The sequence below is a fragment of the Triturus cristatus genome, chromosome 6 (genome assembly GCF_964204655.1).
Source record: "Triturus cristatus chromosome 6, aTriCri1.1, whole genome shotgun sequence".
Classification (NCBI taxonomy): domain Eukaryota; kingdom Metazoa; phylum Chordata; class Amphibia; order Caudata; family Salamandridae; genus Triturus; species Triturus cristatus.
The window spans coordinates 1,946,520,444-1,946,542,370 of NC_140589.1; the positions used below are offsets into that span (position 1 = coordinate 1,946,520,444).

General features: G+C 49.5%; 1 protein-coding gene across 1 annotated transcript in view; it reads right to left on the bottom strand.

The window, feature by feature from the left end:
• Nucleotides 1–15,712: 15,712 nt before the first annotated feature.
• LOC146822569 (NXPE family member 4-like) overlaps nt 15,713–21,927 on the bottom strand; it is a 639,061-nt gene continuing 632,846 nt past the window's right edge. The window contains exon 6 of the mRNA XM_085613677.1: nt 15,713–21,451. Coding sequence (XP_085469803.1) covers nt 20,916–21,451 — 536 coding nt within the window. The 3' untranslated portion in view covers nt 15,713–20,915. The remainder of the gene's footprint in view (nt 21,452–21,927) is intronic.

Sequence of the window (21,927 nt, forward strand, 5' to 3'; positions counted from 1 at the left end):
TACCCATGTAACAGTAACTGTCCTCTTCCCATGAATAGTAGTGGTGGGCCTGTACCTGTGTAACAGTAACTGCCCTGTGCCTATGAATAGTAGTAACGGGCTTGTACCCGTGTAACAGTAACTGTCCTCTTCCCATGAATAGTAGTAGAGGGCCTGTACCCATATAACAGTAACTGTCCTGTTCCCATGAATAGTTGTAGTGGGCCTGTACCCATGTAACAGTAACTGTCCTGTGCCTGTGAATAGTAGTGGCGGGCCTGTACCTGTGTAACAGTAACTGTCCGGTTCCTATGAACAGTAGTGGCGGGCCTGTACCTGTGTAACAGTAACTGTCCTGTGCCTGTGAATAGAAGTAGCAGGCCTGTACCCGTGTAACAGTAACTGCCCTGTGCCTGTGAATAGGAGTAGAGGACCTGTACCCGTGTAACAGTAACTGCCCTGTGAATAGTAGTAGAGGGCCTGTACCCGTGTAAGAGTAACTGCCCTGTGCCCGTGAATAGTAGTGGAGGACCTGTACCCGTGTAACAGTAGCTGCCCTGTGCCTGTGAATAGTAATAGCGGGCCTGTACCCGTGTAACAGTAACTGTCCTGTTCCCATGAATAGTAGTAGAGGGCCTGTACCCATGTAATAGTAACTGTCCTGTTACCATGAATGGTAGTGGTGGGCCTGTACCTGTGTAACAGTAACTGCCCTGTGCCTGTGAATAGTAGAAGCGTGCCTGTACCTGTGTAACAGTAACTGTCCTGTGCCTGTGAATAGAAGTAGCGAGCCTGTACCTGTGTAACAGTAACTGCCCTGTGCCTGTGAATAGTAGTAGAGGGCCTATACCTGTGTAACAGTAACTGCCCTGTGCCTGTGAATAGTAGTAGAGGGCCTGTACCCGTGTAACAGTAACTGCCCTGTGCCCCTGAATAGTAGTAGAGGGCCTGTACCTGTGTAACAGTAACTGTCCTGTGCCCGTGAATAGTAGTAGTGGGCCTGTACCCGTATAACAGTAACTGCCCTGTGCCCGTGAATAGTAGTAGCGGGCCTGTACCCGTGTAAAAGAAACTGCCCTGTTCCCATGAATAGTAGTGGCGGGCCTGTACCCGTGTAACAGTAACTGCCCTGTGCCTGTGAATAGTAGTAGAGGGCCTGTACCCGTGTAACAGTAACTGCCCTGTGCCTATGACAGTAGCAGGCCTGTACCCGTGTAACAGTAACTGTCCGGTGCCCGTGAATAGTAGTAAAGGGCATGTACCCATATAACAGTAACTGCCCTGTGCCTGTGAATAGTAGTGGAGGGCCTGTACCCATGTAACAGTCACTGCCCTGTGCCTGTGAATTGTAGTAGAGGGCCTGTACCCGTGTAACAGTAACTATCCTGTGCCTGTGAATAGTAGTAGAGGGCCTCTACCCATGTAACAGTAACTTCCCCGTTCCCAGGAATAGTAGTAGCGAGGCTGTACCCGTGTAACAGTAACTGCTCTGTGCCCCTGAATAGTTGTAGCGGGCCTGTACCTGTGTAACAGTAACTGTCCTGTTCCTATTAATAGTAATGGCGGGCCTGTACCAGTGTAACAGTAACTGGCCTGTGCCTGTGAATAGTAGTAGAGGGCATGTACCCATGTAAAAGTAACTGCCCTGTGCCTGTGAATAGTAGTAGAGGGCCTGTACCCGTGTAACAGTAACTGCCCATTGCCTGTGAATAGTAGTGGAGGGCCTGTACCCGTGTAACAGTAACTGCCCTGTGCCCCTGAGTAGTAGTAGAGGGCCTGTACCCATGGAACAGCAACTGTCCTGTTCCCATGAATAGTTGTAGAGGGCCTGTACCCATGTAACAGCAACTGTCCTGTTCCCATGAAGAGTTGTAGAGGGCCTGTACCCATGTAACAGTAACTGTCCTCTTCCGATGAATAGTAGTGGTGGGCCTGTACCCGTGTAACAGTAACTGCCCTGTACCTGTGAATAGTAGTAGCGGGCTTGTATCCGTGTAACAGTAACTGTCCTGTTCCCATGAATAGTAGTAGAGGGCCTGTACCCATATAACAGTAACTGTACTGTTCCCATGAATAGTTGTAGCGGGCCTGTACCTGTGTAACAGTAACTGTCCTGTGCCTGTGAATAGTAGTGGCGGGCCTGTACCGTGTAACAGTAACTGTCCGGTTCCTATGAATAGTAGTGGCGGGCCTGTACCCGTGTAACAGTAACTGTCCTGTGCCTGTGAATAGAAGTAGCAGGCCTGTAGCCGTGTAACAGTAACTGCCCTGTGAATAGTAGTAGAGGGCCTGTACCCGTGTAACAGTAAATGCCCTGTGCCCGTGAATAGTAGTAGAGGGCCTGTACCTGTGTAACAGTAACTGCCCTGTGCCTGTGAATAGTAGTGGAGGGCCTGTACCCGTGTAACAGTAACTGCCATGTGCCTGTGAATAGTAGGAGCGGGCCTGTACCCGTGTAACTGTAACTGTCCTGTTCCCATGAATAGTAGTAGAGAGCCTGTACCCATGTAACAGTAACCGTCCTGTTCCCATAATTAGTAGTGGTGGGCCTTTACCCGTGTAACAGTAACTGCCCTGTGCCTGTGAATAGTAGTAGCGTGCCTGTACCTGTGTAACAGTAACTGTCCTGTGCCTGTGAAAAGAAGTAGCAGGCCTGTACCCGTGTAACAGTAACTTCCCTGTGCCTGTGAATAGTAGTAGAGGGCCTGTACCCGTGTAACAGTAACTGCCCTGTGCCTGTGAATAGTAGTAGAGGGCCTGTACCCGTGTAACAGTAACTGCCCTGTGCCCGTGAATAGTGGTAGAGGGCCTGTACCTAGGTAACAGTAACTGTCCTGTGCCTGTGAATAGTAGTAGAGGGCCTGTACCCATGTAACAGTAACTGCCCTGTGCCTGTGAATAGCAGTAGCGGGCCTTTACCCGTGTAACGGTAACTGCCCTGTGCCTGTGTATAGTAGTAGCGGGCCTGTACCCGTCTAACAGTAACTGCCCTGTGCCAGTGAATAGTAGTAGAGGGCCTGTACCCATGTAACAGTAACTGCCCTATGCCTGTGAATAGTAGTAGTGGGTCTATACCGTGTAACAGTAACTGCCCTGTGCCTATGACAGTAGCAGGCCTGTACCTGTGGAACAGTAACTGCCCTGTGCCTGTGAATAGTAGTAGAGGGCCTGTACCCGTGTAACAGTAACTGCCCTGTGCCTGTGAATAGTAGTAGGGGGCTTGTACCCATGTAACAGTAACTGCCCTTTGCCTGTCACAGTAGCAGGCCTGTACCCGTGTAACAGTAACTGCCCTGTGCCCGTGAATAGTAGTAGCGGGCCTGTACCCATGTAACAGTAACTGCCCTGTGCCCGTGAATAGTAGTAGAGGGCCTGTACCCCTGTAACAGTAACTGCCCTGTGCCTGTGAATAGTAGTAGAGGGCCTGTACCCGTGTAACAGTAACTGCCCTGTGCCTGTGAATAGTAGTAGCGGGCCTGTACCCGTGTAACAGTAACTGCCCTGTGCCTGTGTATAGTAGTAGCGGGCCTGTACCCGTGTAACAGTAACTGCCCTGTGCCTGTGAATAGTAGTGGAGGGCCTGTAGCCATGTAAAAGTAACTGCCCTGTCCCCGTGACAGTAGCAGGCCTGTACCCTTGTAACAGTAACTGCCCTGTGCCTGTGAATAGTAGTAGAGGGCCTGTACCCGTGTAACAGTAACTGCCCTGTGCCCGTGAATAGTAGTAGAGGGCCTGTACTTGTGTAACAGTAACTGCCCTGTGCCTATGACAGTAGCAGGCCTGTACCCATGTAACAGTAACTGCCCTGTGCCTGTGAATAGCAGTAGAGGGCCTGTACCCGTGTAACAGTAACTGCCCTGTGCCTGTGAATAGTAGTAGAGGGCCTGTACCCGTGTAACAGTAGCTGCCCTGTACCCATGAATAGTAGTAGAGGGCCTGTACCCGTGTAACAGTAACTGCCCTGATCCCATGAATAGTAGTGGCAGGCCTGTACCCGTGTAACAGTAACTGCCCTGTTCCCATGAATAGTAGTGGTGGCCCTGTACCCGTGTAACAGTAACTGCCCTGTGCCTGTGAATAGTTGTAGCGTGTCTGTACCCGTGTAACAGTAACTGCTCTGTGCCTGTGAATAGTAGTAGCGGGCCTGTACCCGTGTAACATTAACTGTCCTGTGCCGATGAATAGTAGTAGCAAGCCTGTACCCATGTAACAGTAACTGCCCTGTGCCTGTGAATAGTAGTAGCGTGCCTGTACCCGTGTAACAGTAACTGCCCTGTGCCTATGAATAGTAGTAGAGGGCCTGTACCTGTGTAACAGTAACTTCTCTGTGCCTGTGAATAGTAGTAGCGTGCCTGTACCCGTGTAACAGTAATTGCTCTGTGCCTGTGAATAGCAGTAGCGGGCCTGTACCCGTGTAATAGTAACTGTCCTGTGCCCATGAATATTAGTTGCGAGCCTGTACCCATGTAACAGTAACTGCCCTGTGCCTGTGAATAGTAGTAGCGTGCCTTTACCCATGTAACAGTAACTGCCCTGTGCCTGTGCATAGTAGTAGAGGGCCTGTACCCGTGTAACAGTAACTGCCCTGTGCCTGTGAATAGTAGTAGAGGGCCTGTACCCATGTAACAGTAACTGCCCTGTGCTTAGTAGTAGTGGGCCTGTACCCGTATAACAGTAACTGCCCTGTGCACGTGAATAGTAGTAGCGGGCCTGTACCCGTGTAAAAGAAACTGCCCTGTTCCCATGAATAGTAGTAGTGTGCCTATACCTGTGTAACAGTAACTGCCCTGTGCCTGTGAATGTTATTAGAGGGCCTGTGCCCGTTTAACAGTAACTGCCCTGTGCCTATGACAGTAGCAGGCCTGTACCGTGTAACAGTAACTTCCCTGTGCCCTTGAATAGTAGTAGAGGGCCTGTACCCGTGTAAAAGTAACTGCCCTGTGCCCGTGAATAGTAGTAGTGGGCCTGTACCCGTGTAACGGTAACTGCCCTGTGCCTATGACAGTAGCATGCCTGTACCCGTGTAACAGTAACTGTCCTGTGCCCGTGAATAGTAGTAGAGGGCCTGTACCCATGTAACAGTAACTGCCCTGTGCCTGTAAATAGTAGTAGAGGGCCTGTACCCATGTAACAGTAACTGCCCTGTGCCTATGACAGTAGCAGGCCTGTACCCGTGGAACAGTAACTGCCCTGTGCCTGTGAATAGTAGTAGAGGGCCTGTACCCGTGTAACAGTAACTGCCCTGTGCCTGTGAATAGTAGTAAGGGGCCTGTACCCATGTAACAGTAACTGCCCTTTGCCTGTCACAGTAGCAGGCCTGTACCCGTGAAACAGTAACTGCCCTGTGCCCGTGAATAGTAGTAGCGGGCCTGTACCCATGTAACAGTAACTGCCCAGTGCCCGTGAATAGTAGTAGAGGGCCTGTACCCCTGTAACAGTAACTGCCCTGTGCTTGTGAATAGTAGTAGAGGGCCTGTACCCGTGTAACAGTAACTGCCCTGTGCCTGTGAATAGTAGTAGCGGGCCTGTACCCGTGTAACAGTAACTGCCCTGTGCCTGTGTATAGTAGTAGCGGGCCTGTACCCGTGTAACAGTAACTGCCCTGTGCCTGTGAATAGTAGTGGAGGGCCTGTAGCCATGTAAAAGTAACTGCCCTGTCCCCGTGACAGTAGCAGGCCTGTACCCTTGTAACAGTAACTGCCCTGTGCCTGTGAATAGTAGTAGAGGGCCTGTACCCGTGTAACAGTAACTGCCCTGTGCCCGTGAATAGTAGTAGAGGGCCTGTACTCGTGTAACAGTAACTGCCCTGTGCCTATGACAGTAGCAGGCCTGTACCCATGTAACAGTAACTGCCCTGTGCCTGTGAATAGCAGTAGAGGGCCTGTACCCGTGTAACAGTAACTGCCCTGTGCCTGTGAATAGTAGTAGAGGGCCTGTACTCGTGTAACAGTAACTGCCCTGTGCCTGTAAATAGTAGTAGAGGGCCTGTACCCATGTAACAGTAACTGCCCTGTGCCTATGACAGTAGCAGGCCTGTACCCGTGGAACAGTAACTGCCCTGTGCCTGTGAATAGTAGTAGAGGGCCTGTACCCGTGTAACAGTAACTGCCCTGTGCCTGTGAATAGTAGTAAGGGGCCTGTACCCATGTAACAGTAACTGCCCTTTGCCTGTCACAGTAGCAGGCCTGTACCCGTGTAACAGTAACTGCCCTGTGCCCGTGAATAGTAGTAGCGGGCCTGTACCCATGTAACAGTAACTGCCCAGTGCCCGTGAATAGTAGTAGAGGGCCTGTACCCCTGTAACAGTAACTGCCCTGTGCTTGTGAATAGTAGTAGAGGGCCTGTACCCGTGTAACAGTAACTGCCCTGTGCCTGTGAATAGTAGTAGCGGGCCTGTACCCGTGTAACAGTAACTGCCCTGTGCCTGTGTATAGTAGTAGCGGGCCTGTACCCGTGTAACAGTAACTGCCCTGTGCCTGTGAATAGTAGTGGAGGGCCTGTAGCCATGTAAAAGTAACTGCCCTGTCCCCGTGACAGTAGCAGGCCTGTACCCTTGTAACAGTAACTGCCCTGTGCCTGTGAATAGTAGTAGAGGGCCTGTACCCGTGTAACAGTAACTGCCCTGTGCCCGTGAATAGTAGTAGAGGGCCTGTACTCGTGTAACAGTAACTGCCCTGTGCCTATGACAGTAGCAGGCCTGTACCCATGTAACAGTAACTGCCCTGTGCCTGTGAATAGCAGTAGAGGGCCTGTACCCGTGTAACAGTAACTGCCCTGTGCCTGTGAATAGTAGTAGAGGGCCTGTACTCGTGTAACAGTAGCTGCCCTGTGCCCGTGAATAGTAGTAGAGGGCCTGTACCCGTGTAACAGTAACTGCCCTGATCCCATGAATAGTAGTGGCAGGCCTGTACCCGTGTAACAGTAACTGCTCTGTTCCCATGAATAGTAGTGGTGGCCCTGTACCCGTGTAACAGTAACTGCCCTGTGCCTGTGAATAGTTGTAGCGTGCCTGTACCCGTGTAACAGTAACTGCTCTGTGCCTGTGAATAGTAGTAGCGGGCCTGTACCCGTGTAACATTAACTGTCCTGTGCCCATGAATAGTAGTAGCGAGCCTGTACCCATGTAACAGTAACTGCCCTGTGCCTGTGAATAGTAGTAGCGTGCCTGTACCCGTGTAACAGTAACTGCCCTGTGCCTATGAATAGTAGTAGAGGGCCTGTACCCGTGTAACAGTAACTGCTCTGTGCCTGTGAATAGTAGTAGCGTGCCTGTACTCGTGTAACAGTAATTGCTCTGTGCCTGTGAATAGTAGTAGCAGGCCTGTACCCGTGTAATAGTAACTGTCCTGTGCCCATGAATAGTAGTAGCGTGCCTGTACCCGTGTAACAGTAACTGCTCTGTGCCTGTGAATAGTAGTAGCGTGCCTGTACTCGTGTAACAGTAATTGCTCTGTGCCTGTGAATAGTAGTAGCAGGCCTGTACCCGTGTAACATTAACTGTCCTGTGCCCATGAATAGTAGTAGCAGGCCTGTACCCATGTAACAGTAACTGCCCTGTGCCTGTGAATAGTAGTAGCGTGCCTGTACCCGTGTAACAGTAACTGCCCTGTGCCTGTGAATAGTAGTAGAGGGCCTGTACCCGTGTAACAGTAACTGCTCTGTGCCTGTGAATAGTAGTAGCGTGCCTGTACTCGTGTAACAGTAATTGCTCTGTGCCTGTGAATAGTAGTAGCAGGCCTGTACCCGTGTAATAGTAACTGTCCTGTGCCCATGAATAGTAGTAGCGTGCCTGTACCCGTGTAACAGTAACTGCTCTGTGCCTGTGAATAGTAGTAGCGTGCCTGTACTCGTGTAACAGTAATTGCTCTGTGCCTGTGAATAGTAGTAGCAGGCCTGTACCCGTGTAACATTAACTGTCCTGTGCCCATGAATAGTAGTAGCAGGCCTGTACCCATGTAACAGTAACTGCCCTGTGCCTGTGAATAGTAGTAGCGTGCCTGTACCCGTGTAACAGTAACTGCCCTGTGCCTGTGAATAGTAGTAGAGGGCCTGTACCCGTGTAACAGTAACTGCTCTGTGCTTGTGAATAGTAGTAGCGTGCCTGTACCCGTGTAACAGTAACTGTCTTGTTTCCATGAATAGTAGTGGCGGGCCTGTACCCCTCTGGTGAGCCTTTGATGCTTTTCTGACTCTGATTGTGAGCAGGGACTCCTTCCTGCATACAGAGAATGCTCCTTTGCTTGTTTGTTCAACACCTGCTCTTTTCCCCATTGCTCCTTCCCTACCACAGTGGAATACTTTCTTTTTTTCTACTACCCAACTGCACCCCGACCTCCACCAAATGTGCGGGCTACCCGGTGATAATTCCACAGAGCACCAGCGTCAGATGGTGTTAGATCAGACACAGAGCCCAGGGCTGCTGTGTCCCACCTTTGGGGTCAGGATGCGGTGTCCAGACAGTTTAATAACATGTGGTGGCAGGATTGGCAGCCCCTGGTGACTGTCTCAGTTTGGGAACATTAAGACACACCCCACGTGTGGCTTCGAAAGACTTGGGGTGTGGGGTAGAGGTGTTTTTATCAGTACACACAGTGAGAGAATGAGCGTTTGTCCTCCATTGATTTATTGAACCTTTACAGCTCTTATAGCGCCTAGGAGACCTAAGAATGGTCACAGAGAGAGTTTCCTAGAGTTTGTTAATGGCGTTGCTGTAATGAAAGGGGGTAAGGCATGGCTATAGAAGAACATGCAAATCATGAGAGTTGGGCCCTAATGACGGTCTGCGCAAACCTCGGGTGCAAATTGCGCATTGCGTCACTACCACTTCTGCAGAGTGTGCAGTTAGCGCTCAGTACAGATGTCCGAGGCTTGGAATGGAGGATTAGGATAACACACTAATCGTGCATGTTTTCCCCATTAACGAGGTGCAAAAATGGCACAAGTGTGACGTGGATAAAATAACGTGTAATTAGGAAACATATTGTAGGAGGCGTCAATAACACTTCACTGGTTGAGACGTGTTGGCCTATTCGTTTACTTTAGAGTTCTGGAAGAACACATTCCCCTCAGCCCCGTGGGGGTGGACCGCCAGTGCAGCATGGCACCATCATCAGAATAGCACTTTTTATAGGGGATGTGATCCCCGTGACAGAAGGTTCATGCATCATTGTACGCGGAGTGAGCTTACATTAGATGCCGGCGTGTGCAACGCCCCGGACCGGGCAAATTTCCACAACTGTTGCACTTGCCCCTTTTTGGCAGGTTCACCCCTAAACTTTTTGCCTTTCCTGTGACCTGGTATTGGTGGACCAATGTAAAGTGCGTGCGCTCTCTGAGTGCGTGTGGTGAGATTGGCCTGCCCTCTCATAGGAATGCATGGGGGATATGTGTGTCCATGGTAATTCCTGGTATGAGAGGAGTGCAGGGTCGAGTTTAGTATGTGCGAACTCGTGAGAATACAAGCTGCGCATGGTGTGCGCAGATTTATGGTGACTGGTGGAGAAGTGCCACTTCTAGAAGTTGGCACTTCTGTGTGCTGTGTGTCTGCCTGCCTGATGTGGAGTGCATGTCTGGCTTGTGATTGACAGGTGCTGGATGGTGTGGGGAATCCCAGGAGCCAGGGTGAGTCTGCCCAGAGCACCTAGCCCCCACCTGACAAAGGAGAGAGGAGCTGAGCAAAACACAGTGCTCTAAAGCTCCCCTATGCCAGTTCTGACTGGTATCCCTAAACCCTGTGCTGTCACACAAAGGGAGTTGCTAATATAAATATAGGGGCTGTGCCCCCATAAAATTGTTCAGTGTTCCTGACGGAGGTGGGGCTTGCTGCTGCTGGGGCCCAGCTCTGCCCCTGAAACCTCTCCTGGACTTTTCCTGAAGGAGCTCTGGCTCCTAGCGCCTGGTGAGCGCTTTATTTCTTTGTCTACAGAGCAGAGCGCTTTCTTTTTTCTGTGGAGGAGTGCTTCTGTTATTCCCTGGCAGCGCTGGGCAGCGATCATCCTCGAGGGAATTCCGACGTAGGGATTCCCCCACTTTTGCTAATTTCATAGTGGGTGCCCACCCCGCGTCATGGCCGCCTTGGATTTGTTGTATTCAGCGGGTGCCCACCCCGTTCATTGGCCGTCACGGCGGGTGCCCACCCCGCCGGTATCTTTATGCAAGGGGGGGCCCACCCCGCGTTTCACTGCCGCGGCCCGAGCAAATAATGGCCGCTGACCCGGAAGCCAGGCAAAGTTTTCCTGCTTCTGGGCGGGACCGGTGGCAGGATCGGAAGAAGTGCAGGCGGAAGAGAGGACGGGAGCCTACCCCACCTCCCCCAACATCACGGCAAAGTCCCGGGTCCCAGGAGGGGGCCCGGGTGAAGAGAGAAGGCGGCCGAGGCCGCCGACCACAGCGCGGGGCTCCCAGGAGTGAAGGGAAGCCCAGCGCCGCGAGAGAAGTGCTGCCGGTCCCATCGAAGCCAAGAGGAGACCGGAGCAGAACAGCATGGAGAGCCCAGTGAGTAGGGGCTCCTACGTTTCGGACGCCGCTCCAGCGAGGCACATTTATTCCTACAAGGGGGCAGATTTGTTTTAAAAGAGCCCCCAGATGTCCAACGCTTGAGTTAAAGTCTCTTTGGGGCAGTTTCTGCAATGGCCAAGGGAGCCCCAAAGGGCCACAGTTCATTGGGGGCAAGTTCTTTTTGGCACATAGCTGTGAAGGAGAGCCCGTCCGCTCCCACGTCGGCCATCTTTGTTTAAAGGCCCGGGGGGGGGGCAGGGGGGGTCCTGAGGGCAAGTGGGGCCCATACTTTTGCTTAGTTGTGGCCATGAATATTTTTAGAGCCCCGTGTGGTGGCTCCAATGTTGGCACATTGCATTAAAGGGCACAGTGGTGCCAGGCCTCATTTTGAGATATACAGCTGCCCAGCCAGTAGTGGGCAGCTGCAACGTTTAGGTTATTCAGTGCTTTGGGGGCATGTACTTTTCAAGTTAGGAGTGAGATGCACTCCTTTTGCCCCCCTTTCCTTCACAGCTGCGCAGCACTTAGTGCCAGCTGCACTGTTTAGGTTTGCGCAATGGCGCAGTTGGATTCAGCTGCTAGGCAGCAACCCTGACATTCTGGACACAGAGCGGTTGAGCCCCTTTGAGATTGCCAGTTGGCCAGGAGGACGGGGAGGTTTGTAGGGTGCCAGGCCCTAATGTAATGAATGCCTCTACTATCGTCTTTTAGGAGACCCTGTGCTAATCTGATTATGTGGTGCTGTTAGACCTGGCACTTTGGTGTGAGTCTCCCTTCCACTTTTTGTCGCTGTGCCTCATGTGTTTTAATGGTTTTGGCCGCTCAGAGCACTGTGCCACTGCCAACCAGTGCCACAGTGCAGGTGCTCCCTATGTAAATTGTATATGTTGGTTGGATTCCATGATTGGCTTATTTGGTTTACTATCAGACCCCAGTGAAGTGCACCAGGAGTGCCAGGGCGTGTAAATACAAATGCCGCTGGTGGGCTTGCAGCACTGGTTGTGCCACCCACAAAAGCGGCCTGGTAAAATGTGTCTAGGTCTGCCACTGCAGAACCTGCATGCAGTCTGGTACTGACATGCTGACTGGGCAAGTGCACACACTTGCCAGTCCCTAAACCTTCCCGTAACTTCATATTAGTCACCCCTCTGGTAGGCCCAAGGGCAGGGTGCATTGTAGGCATAATGTAGGACATGCCCTGATGTGTGTGGCATGTCCTAATAGTGAATTACAACCATGTTCGTTTTTCACTATTGTAAGGCTACCCGGTTCTCATAGGCCAGAATGGGCTGTTAAGATTGTTACATCCTATGATCCTAACAGACCCAGGGAACATGGTAGAAAATCAAGTTTAGTATGCCTGAACTCAGAATAATAAAGTACATCTGTTAACAAGGTTTATTTTAATGTTCTGTGTTCGCAAACACCACTTTTAGTAAGATGGCCTTTGCTTGCTTAACCATTTCAGCCCGCCTCTGCGTGATGTTTATCTGCTGTCTGGCTTCCGTGAGTGACAGGGCCGGGGAAACCCAGATGGGCAGGGCTAGGTAGCCTGGTAGTGAACAGGACGATTGACAGGTAGATGGGTGGGAGGAGTGCACCTGGACTCTGAATAGGACAGTGCTCTGTCACCACAATGCCGGCTCCGCCCCCTGTGTAGCGGCTGATGACTCTGCCCTGCACCCTGAATGAAGAAGCCTGCATCGCGTAAACAAAGTGCTCCAGAACTGGACTGAACTAGGCAAGGGACCCCCTGGCCTGGCCTGGGAGAACAAAAGAAATGTAGTATAAGTGTAGGAGCCCTGCTCCTAAGAAATCAGATCCAGACGAACCTCTGCCTGAGGGGAAGGAACCGGGAAAGCTGTAGGAGGAGTACTGTCCCTGACCTGGGGGATTGGCCTGCAGTGGTTGCCTTGCTGCTGAAGGAGAGTAGAAAGATTGCTGAGAAACTTTGCTTCAACTTGTGCTGTTTAAGGTCTCCAAGGGCTTGTGCTGAGCTTGCCCCCTGAACGAAGTCCCAGGACCAGTGGACTTCACCCCCCTTGAGAACCGCCGTTCTCCCCGTGAAGCTGACGCCGAGAAAAATGTGCGCCTCTCAACTTGGCGTGTACTTGGGCAAGCCTGTGCCCCCCTGCCCGGCCCGAGCAACGCGACTAAAGCCCCTCGAGCTGTAGCTCGCAACGCAAAGGAAGGACTTCGTGACACTTGCTGGTTGCCCCTCTCCGCATCGTACCCCTTTTGCATGCCCCCTACTCGTGCTGAGGGCAGGCTGTGGTGCGTCGAGTGCTTGGCACGCGGCTCCCCACGGAAGTACTGCGTGCTTTGCATAGCGCTGAGAAGAAGTGCGCCGCTCTCAAGGTACGGCTCGAACGCCGCAACGAAGAGCCAACGCACCGTACACCCGCATTGTCCCCCTGAGCAACGCGACTGAGGCCCCCTTTGCGCCGTAGCTCGCACCTCAATTGAAAGGACATCGCGCCGTACACCCGCGCTGGAATTCACCGCATCGTCCATGACGAACTCCTGAAAGATAAAGGTACTGTGCCCCCTTCGCACCGAAAGGTGTACGCATCGCCCGGAGCGTCTGCAAATGCTTGTGAGCCCCGCTCGTGAGCCTCTTACAGTCACACAAACCGCCCGATGCGCACGAAGCACACAGAACTTCTGAAATACGCTTGAACTCAAGAATAGGGGTGGGCGGAATTTGCGAAACCCACTTTCGCAAATTATCGCGAAAATGTTAAAAATTATTGCAAACACGCGGAAATATTGCGAAGATGCAGAAGTTTTTTTCCCGCATGTTCGCGAGATTTTCTGCATGGTTGCGGTTCGCCAACTTACCCATGTGGTTGCTCGCGGGTGCGGCCATCTTGTTTTCAGTTGTCTCGCGGTGCATGATCGCGAGAAGAAAGACGTGATCGCGCGACGCATGACGTCACTGCGGGCGCGAACTGTCGCGAGACAGCGCAAATGGGTAAAAAAAATACAACATCTCATGGAGAACGCGACCGGATCAAGAAAACTTGTTGTGGGCCCGTTTTAACGTTATTGGGTCTTGTGCTAAGTCTGCTTATATATAAAATACTTATTATTGATAAACCCAGTGTGGAGTCCATTTGTGGGGGTATCATTGAATTGTTGTATGTGGTCCCAAATGCTTAACCATTACGCCTAAGAAAACGCCTTGTTTGCTCGCGCAAAGCTACCTAGAGGGTGAGCAGGGGTTATTGTTAGAGTGTAACCCCTTACCCTGACTAGAGGAGAGGATCCCTGCTTGACACAAGTCCCTACCTGTGTCAACCAGAGAACCCGGATTCTAACAGGTGCTAGGAAATGTGATTCATGTAGTATGATTTACGCACCCTGTTTTATACCTCTAAATGTGTTTTTTAGGATTATGAGGTTGTTTTGCATATCATGGTTTATGTTAGTGAGATTATGTTCCACTCTGTGATTTATGCCCCTAATGTGAGTTATACTTAGGAGGTTAGGTTCTAATGCATTTAGACTTGTGAGGTGATTGCATAATGTGTTTATGCTGGTGAGGTGTGCGCAGAATGTAATTAGCACCTAATGTGATACTGTGCATAATGTGGTTTATGTTACAGGCTGATGCCGAGTACAGTGGTTACCAGTAGTTACTGATGGTGTTCTATGGCTATGATAAGTTCTACATCTACTGAGTTCACTATGTGATGATTCTGACAGTGGTCCAGTTTGCCCTGTCAGGTGTAAATAATCCCATGTAAATATAATCTAGTGCCAGGTGGCACCGTGTATAATATGTGTTTACTATTCTAATGTGTTATTAATAATACAAAGGCTATTTTTATATATAACCTTGTGTGGAGTTCCTTTTGTGGTGGGCCTGGGATGTTGTTGCTGGGTGCGGGTGCAAACGCTTTACACATTGCCTCCGGGATAAGCCTGACTGCTCGTGCCAAGCTACCAAGGGGGTGAGCAGGGGTTATCTTTGGCGTTTAACTCCCTCTCCCTGACTAGAACGGTGGTCTCTGCCTGGCTTTGGCGCAAGCCTTAGCCAACCAGAGATCCCAGTTCTAACAACTACCTTTACTGGGACCAGGTGTTGCAAAATGCAACCAGGGATATCTAAGGACATGTGAACCACCCTGCCAAGAAAAGGAATAAAGTAGTCTGAAGTCAACAACAGTTGGGAGTTTTCCAAAGAGTCAACTGAATCTTTCTGAAAACGCAACACAGTGAAAAGATATTGTGCACTTGCATTTTAGCTGCTTAGGCTTCAGACCTCACAGGAACACATCTCACATTCGCTTTGTAGGTACCTACCCCACAGTACGGTTTGGTGTAATGCCTGTAGGATTTTCAGGGTCTTGCCTGCAAAGAAACACCCTCACGTTTTAAACCGAACATGTATTTCTGCCTGGTGGTGTAACGCAAAATGATGCCCCTGGCAGAATGCAATGAGGGGCCCCAGTGTCTCAAAGTTCAACCAGTTAATAAATGGCCTTGGGCCGAACGGGGCCCCCCTAAAGGGGTATCATTCTCCTCTCTTGCGCCCCAAAAGCCTATGTTATGCCCCGGTTAATAATATGTGTTTTAGTATAGCACTCTCTGAAATACTATGCCTTCTCGTTGTGTTGTAGTGATGAAGTGATGTTATTCTCCAATTCAGTGGCACCCGATTTATTCCTCCGCTTGAACGCCTGTGTCTTATTCTTACACTTTTTGCATCACTGCCTGCATAAGCACAGCAACAAACGCCACATCACGTTTGGAGTATTTCTATTGTTTTTAAGACACCCTGCTATACGAAAAGTCATAAGTTTAAACGAAGGAGCTTTCAGCACACAAGCCAATTGTGAAGGAAATTTAGGTGTGAGGGCCAGTAAACTCCACCACGTGGCATAGACAGAATTTGTGCCAAACTCCGCACTCCAAGAAGAGCGCAGAGTGACAAAAACCCTGTGAACTCTACCCACGGAGCGTAATTTGCTGCACAGGTCTAGTAATAAGTGCCTTCAATCCTAGTTTTATTAGATCATTGCATTTGCTCCTAAGATGGTGATTTTTGGCATGTAGTTTGGTGAACCTAACCCCTTTAGGGGGGGTCAGAAATTATTACACAATGTCATCAAAAGTTATTTCCACCAGCCTTATGTTTGATTGTAAATTGATCCATATTATTGAGTAGTGTGTGTGTAAATAATCTACTTTTTCCTTTTTGCAAAAAAAAGCACAGACTGGACAATCCTTTATTGAGCTTTATTATTGTGTATCTGTGAAGGGTGATTTTTATTTTTAGCCCACACCACCTCCCTTGAGTAGGCCTTGTAAATGTAAATTGATACTTGTATAGCACACTACTCACCCGCAAGGGTCTCAAGGCACTTGTACGAATTCCGCTGTGGAACCCATCCTGGCTTTCCCTGTGTGGCGTCCACTCCTGGGCAACCCCAAGGTGGAGGCCAGGCATCCTTAGTGTTGTGGGGGCCGTTGTGGAGATTAAGCAAGCTATTGCCCAGAGTTGCAGAGTGGGATTCCATGATTGGAATGGCACCGAGGCGAGAATTATCAGGTCTGTGGAATTTTTTAGCCCAAGACCCGCCGAGGCGGGGAATTGAACCCTGGTCCCGGGCTAGACCTCTGCATCAGGGTCTGCCGCTCTAATCATTGAGCCACACTTCTCCTTGGACTACTCCGATTCGCTACCCTATGAGAGTCAAGCGCTACAAGGAGGTGTTTGGTTCCCAGTGGTGGACAAATGTGAACCCATTACTAGTGCAGCCCACATAACTGATGACCCGCTTCTTTACAGGTTATAATTGGTTTTAATTGAAAAACGGAATCTGTATACATAAGGATACATTTCAATACAGGATCTCTGTCAACATAGAGATGAGAAGTAAATACATATTAGCTACAACGGTGAACGGGAAGGTCGTCTTTGTTAGAGAAAGGAACATGGTTACCCTCACCTCACAGAAGAATGTAATACTGAGTGTAACTTGAAGATGTAATGCTGAGTTTACCTACACCTGAATCATACCCGTGGTCTTCAGATGATCGCACTTGCATGCAGCGATGATATAACAAAGAGTGCATGGACTGAAGGGTGATGAAAACAAGATTGAAGTCAGTTTTTCCACAGTTTTGTTTATGCCTAGTGCACTGTGACCTTTGGGTAGATCCTAGTGTATTCTGGTGGATGGGAAAACAAAAGATTTCTTTTCTTCTGCTGAAATGCACACTTATCATACATTGGCAACAATTCAAACATTAAACGTTCACCTTCTGAGGCATGTTTACCCCTCGTGGATGCCTGGACCGTGTGGTCCATATGTTTGCACTTAAAGATGGTGAGTCTGTGAGCAAACAGTTCTAAAAGCAAATGGAACTCCAGGGGCTCCACCAGGCCAGCCCTGTGTGCCATGGGTGGGGGCAGAGAGAGCTGCTTGTTTTCACATTGCTTTGTCAGTCGTCCACTTGAACTACATTCCCATAAAATACAGTAACCCACTCTAAGATTAGTACATTTTATTGGTCCTGCTGCTTCCCTGAGGTGTTGCGCATCCTGTCTTAGTGCAGAGGAGGTTACTGGACTCTGGGCCATATGTATAAGAAGCTTGTGTTTCGTTTGCACCACACAAAGTCTACGTGCATGACGCAAGCCTCTGAGTCAAATTCATGAAGCTACGCAAAGCCACTTTGCTCGGCTTTCAATGGCTTAAAAAAACTGGAGTAAGACGACTCAGTGCAAATCGCTGCATTGCCTTACTTTGCGCAAGAGAGGCGTTCCATGGGCGGTGTGGTGGGTGTCCCCACGCAACACCCATGGATTGTGACGCATTCCCAGTTTTACAGGGACTTGTAAATCTGGGAATGCTCCAAAGTCTTGCACCTCCTGAGGTGAGGACTTAACACGGAGAAATATCTTTATTTCTCCTCATTATTTCCTCTTTCTACGTGTGCACACGTAGAAAGAGGAACACACCTCTCAGGATTGTTCCACTTCCTACACAAAAACAATCCTGCATACAACGGAGGCACCCTTGCATGGTGCCAGGGGGCCTGTGTTGGCGCGAGGGTGCCAAAACGGCGCAAGCGCAAGGGGAAAGGACAGGAATGTGCCGCAATGGAGAAATATGGTGCACTCCTGCTGTTTCCCAGTGACGCAGGGCAGCGCAGCACGGTGATCTGCTGCGCTGCTCCACTGTTTCATAAATATGCAACTATGGTGCATATGTTCAAGGAAATGGCGGAGTGAGGCGTTAGCCGTCATGGCTTAATGCCTCACTCCTCCACTTCAGAAACGCAAGGCTGCACCATTTTTACAACGATATGGTGCAGCCTTGCATTTCCCTCTGCGCTGGCGCTACACTTAGCAGTGTAGCGCCAACGCAGGCACCCTTGCACCACAGAGCAATTAAAAACTGAAAAAAACAAATGTAAAACTCTGGAAAGGAGCTGGAGGAGGAATTACTTACAGGACTCTAAATCTATCTATAAGCTATCCTTAAAACATTATCAAGCTCTTTAGGAGCTGGAGGAGGAATTACTCACAGGACTCTAAATCTAACCATAAGCTAGCCTTAAAACATTATCAAGCTCTTTCTAAATTAGCTAGAAAGGAATATGTCTCCTCCACCATCTCCAATGCCCAGAACTGTTTGCGTACCTTGTTGAACATGGTGAAAAAACTTGCCGGCTCTGACACACCGTCAATGCCACCTATCCTTAATGAACAACAGTGCGACAACCTCACTACCTCCTTTGTGGATAAAGTAGAGCAGATATACGCTGCATTACAAACTACTCAGACAGTGGCATCTGTTATGCCACCTCCTATGATTGAGTCTGACTACAGGGCGAAGAGCTCCATTAGACTTGAAACCTGGACACTGTTTGATATGAATTCTTTTAAAAAGATTTTAAATAGCATTGAATCTGGCTCTCCTTGTGACCTCGTCCCTGTATCTGTGCTGCAGCAGCTGGACTCCTCCTCGCTGATGCTCATGATGCGGCTGCATGATGCCTCTATTCGAGAAGCCGTTGTCCCCTCAGACTGGAGCCTGCGATGGTTCTTCCTCTCTTAAAAAAGGTCAGTGCTGATCCAGCTCTGTTATCTAATTTTAGGTCTATTTCTTTGCTTTCTACCTATTCAAAAATTTTGGAAAAACACATTAATCAGCAACTCACTCGTTTTGTTGAATCAACTAACCTTCTACACTCCTCACAGACCGGCTTTAGGGCCGGCTATTCTACTGAGACAACTCTGCTTGGAGTATCAGAGATGCTACGACAGCGACTGGATGCTGGGGACACCGTAGCTCTTATATTGCTCGATTTGAGCGCTGCATTTGATACGGTGTCCCATACCATGTTAATTAAATCTTTGCAATCCTTTGGCATTATTGGCTCAGCACTTGGTTGGCTTTCGTCTTTTCTTGCCAAGTGGACATTTCAAGTCTTCTCATCCAGAGCCACTTCTAAAATGTACCCCTCTTCCTATGGGGTACCCCAGGGCTCTATTTTGAGTCCTCTTTTATTTAATCTGTATATTAAACCGTTGGCAACAATAGCAGAGGAGGCAGGGCTGTGCCTGTTTTCTTATGCTGACGACACCCAGATCATCTTTTCCCTTTCTACGGAAAAGATGTGTGGACCCTCAGTTCTTCAGACTGGTTTAACCGCTTCGGTGCTCATGACGAGCCCAGCTCGTCATGAGGCAAAGTGGAGCTGTGCTCATGACGAGCTGGGCTCGTCATAACCGTCACGGTCCGCCCACGCAAGGTTGATTCCCCGCCTGTGCGGGAGAATCAATCAGTGGGCGGGGTAGTGACGAGCTCAGCTCGTCATGAGCACAGCTCCACTGTGCCTCATGACGAACTGGGCTCGTCACGAGCACAGCGCCACCGCCGCCAACCCCCCCCTCCCACGTCGCGGGAGAATTACCCGCGCGTGGAAGGGGTTAAGAAATATTGCATCGTGGATGTAAGCTAATCTTCTTAAGCTTAACGGCGAAAAAACCGAGGTCCTAATTTTGGGAAAAAATAAAAATCTTTGGGGCCCCCAGCATTGGCCATGCGAAAGGGGTGATCTTCCTCAGCCCTCTGCCTATGTCCGTAATTTGGGAGTCCTTATTGATGATAAATTATCTATGAAGCAGCAGGCTGTAAAGGTGGTTGCCACCTGTTTTACCATCTTAAAATGGTTGAAAAAAAATATTTGGATGCTTCCGGTTTCCACCCAGAAAACCGTAGTCCAGGCGCTTGTGACCTCGAGAATGGACTATGGAAACATTCTTTATCTGGGATCAAATAAGGACGTTACACGGAAACTACAGGTGGTCCAAAATTCTGCTGCCAGGCTGCTATGTCAGCTCTCTAAAAACTCTTCAACTTCCAGTGCCCTGCGTAATCCTCATTGGTTTAAGGTTGAAAACCGTGTGAAGTTTAAGGCCATGAGTTATATGTATAAAATTAAAACTGGTTTCTCTCCGAAATATTTACAAACCCTGGTTCACCCTTACCAGCCTTCTCGTGTGCTTCTCTCGGCCACTCAGGGTAAATTTGTGGTGCTTAGTGTTAAACCTAAAAGAATGGGTGGTTGGTCATTTGCCTGTCTTGGTCCATTGTTTTGGAATTCCCTTCCCATTGCAATTCGTAATGAAACCTCATATTTGATTTTTCATAAACTTTTAAAAACATGGCTATTTAATCAATAATTTTAAACTGCATTTCTGACTTCATTTACCGCTTTTGGTCCCTTGTCAGGTTTAGCGCTGGGAAACCCTTGTTGGGCAGCCGTGCGCTGTATAAAATTAATCTAACGTAACATAACAGAACAGTGTAAGGGTGTCTGCGTGCAGGGGAGGATTGTTTATGTGTACAATGGTGTCCCTTCCTGCACATAAACAATCTTTAAATGCCATTTTGTCACTTCTATGTGTGCTGCTTAATGCAGCACAAATCAAAGTCACAAAATGAATTTTGTTTTAAAAGATTGTTTATGTACAGGAAGGGGTACCTTCCTGTACATAAACAATCCAAGACTTTGGCATTTTCCATGTGTGCTGCACAGGGCAGCACACATGGAAAAAGCAAAAACAAGGAGGAATAATGCATTTCTCCTCCTTCCGCCAACTTAAGAGCAGGTTTTCCCTGGTTTAATTTTGGCGTTGCCTCCTAATTACGCCACCCTTGCAAATAGGGGGCAGCATCAAAATCAATGGATGTTGCGGTGGAAAGCCCACCGCAACACCCATTGCCCACCCCTTTCACACTAACCATAGCATGAAAGGGGGCCTTATTTACAAGGCAGTGTTAAGTCACGTTAAGTGGCTTAACGTTCCCTTGTAAATAAGGCTAAGCTCCTATCGCCACCACAACGTCGATAAAAGTGATGTTGTGGTGGCGATAGGGGCTTGTGAATATGCCCCAGAGTGTCTTTTGCAGGGGTCAACAGAGGAAAGTGAGAAGGAGGTTAATTTCATTCTCAATGACGTTCGGCGGTGGGTGCACATTGTTGGAGGCCATGGCCGTGCTCATGTCCCAGGCGTCCACCGTGCCGATGTTCAGGCCCTGCAGCATCCTGTTCATGATCAGGTACTGAACGTAGCCATTAAAGTCACTGATCTTCTCAAAGTTTTGATCTTGGAAACTGGTGTTCTCAGTCTTGAGGATGATCTTGGTGTCGGGGCTCCTCAGGAGCAGCTCCTGGATGGCTTTGCGGATGTTGATGACGCGGCGGATGAAGATGTGCAAGGGGAAGGGTTTGAAGTGTGTGGCAGCAGTGAAGATGATCACAGTGTGTTTATTTCCGCCCACCTGTGCGATCACTTCCGGGATCGTCGGGTTCTCCAGCACCGAGTAGAAGGCCATGCTGACAAACGGGTCCCCGTGTTTCTGGAACCGGATTTGGATGTTCCGGTCGGGATCGACCTTCAGAAGTTGCTTTTGCCATCCCTCGTCGTACAGGTCAAGATCCTTCAAGGCTGAAATAAAGCAACACATGGGTTAGCAGCATGAACCACATGACAAACTAAGATAGCTGAGGAGTGACAAGCTTTCAACTTAACACAATTCTTTCCAATTATTACGATATGCAAGTGTTCCACTAGGAGCTACCAAATTACTTTTAAGGTTTTGAAGGTGGGTTTTAGTACCAGCTGATTGTCAGAAGTGGGTGGTATCAGCACCCAAGTGTGGTAAACAGGAAGCTATAACTCTGGTACTGCAATCAATCAATCAATCAATCAATCAGATCATTTGTAAAGCGCACTACTTACCCGTGAGGGTCTCAAGGCGCTGGGGGAGGGGGCGGGGTGCTGCTACTGCTCGAAAAGCCAGGTCTTGAGGAGTCACCCGAAGGCCAGCAGGTCCTGGGTCTGTCGTAGGCGGATGGGGAGAGTGTTCCAGGTTTTTGTGTCGAGGTGGGAGAACGATCTGCTGGCGGCGGTCGCTCGACGGA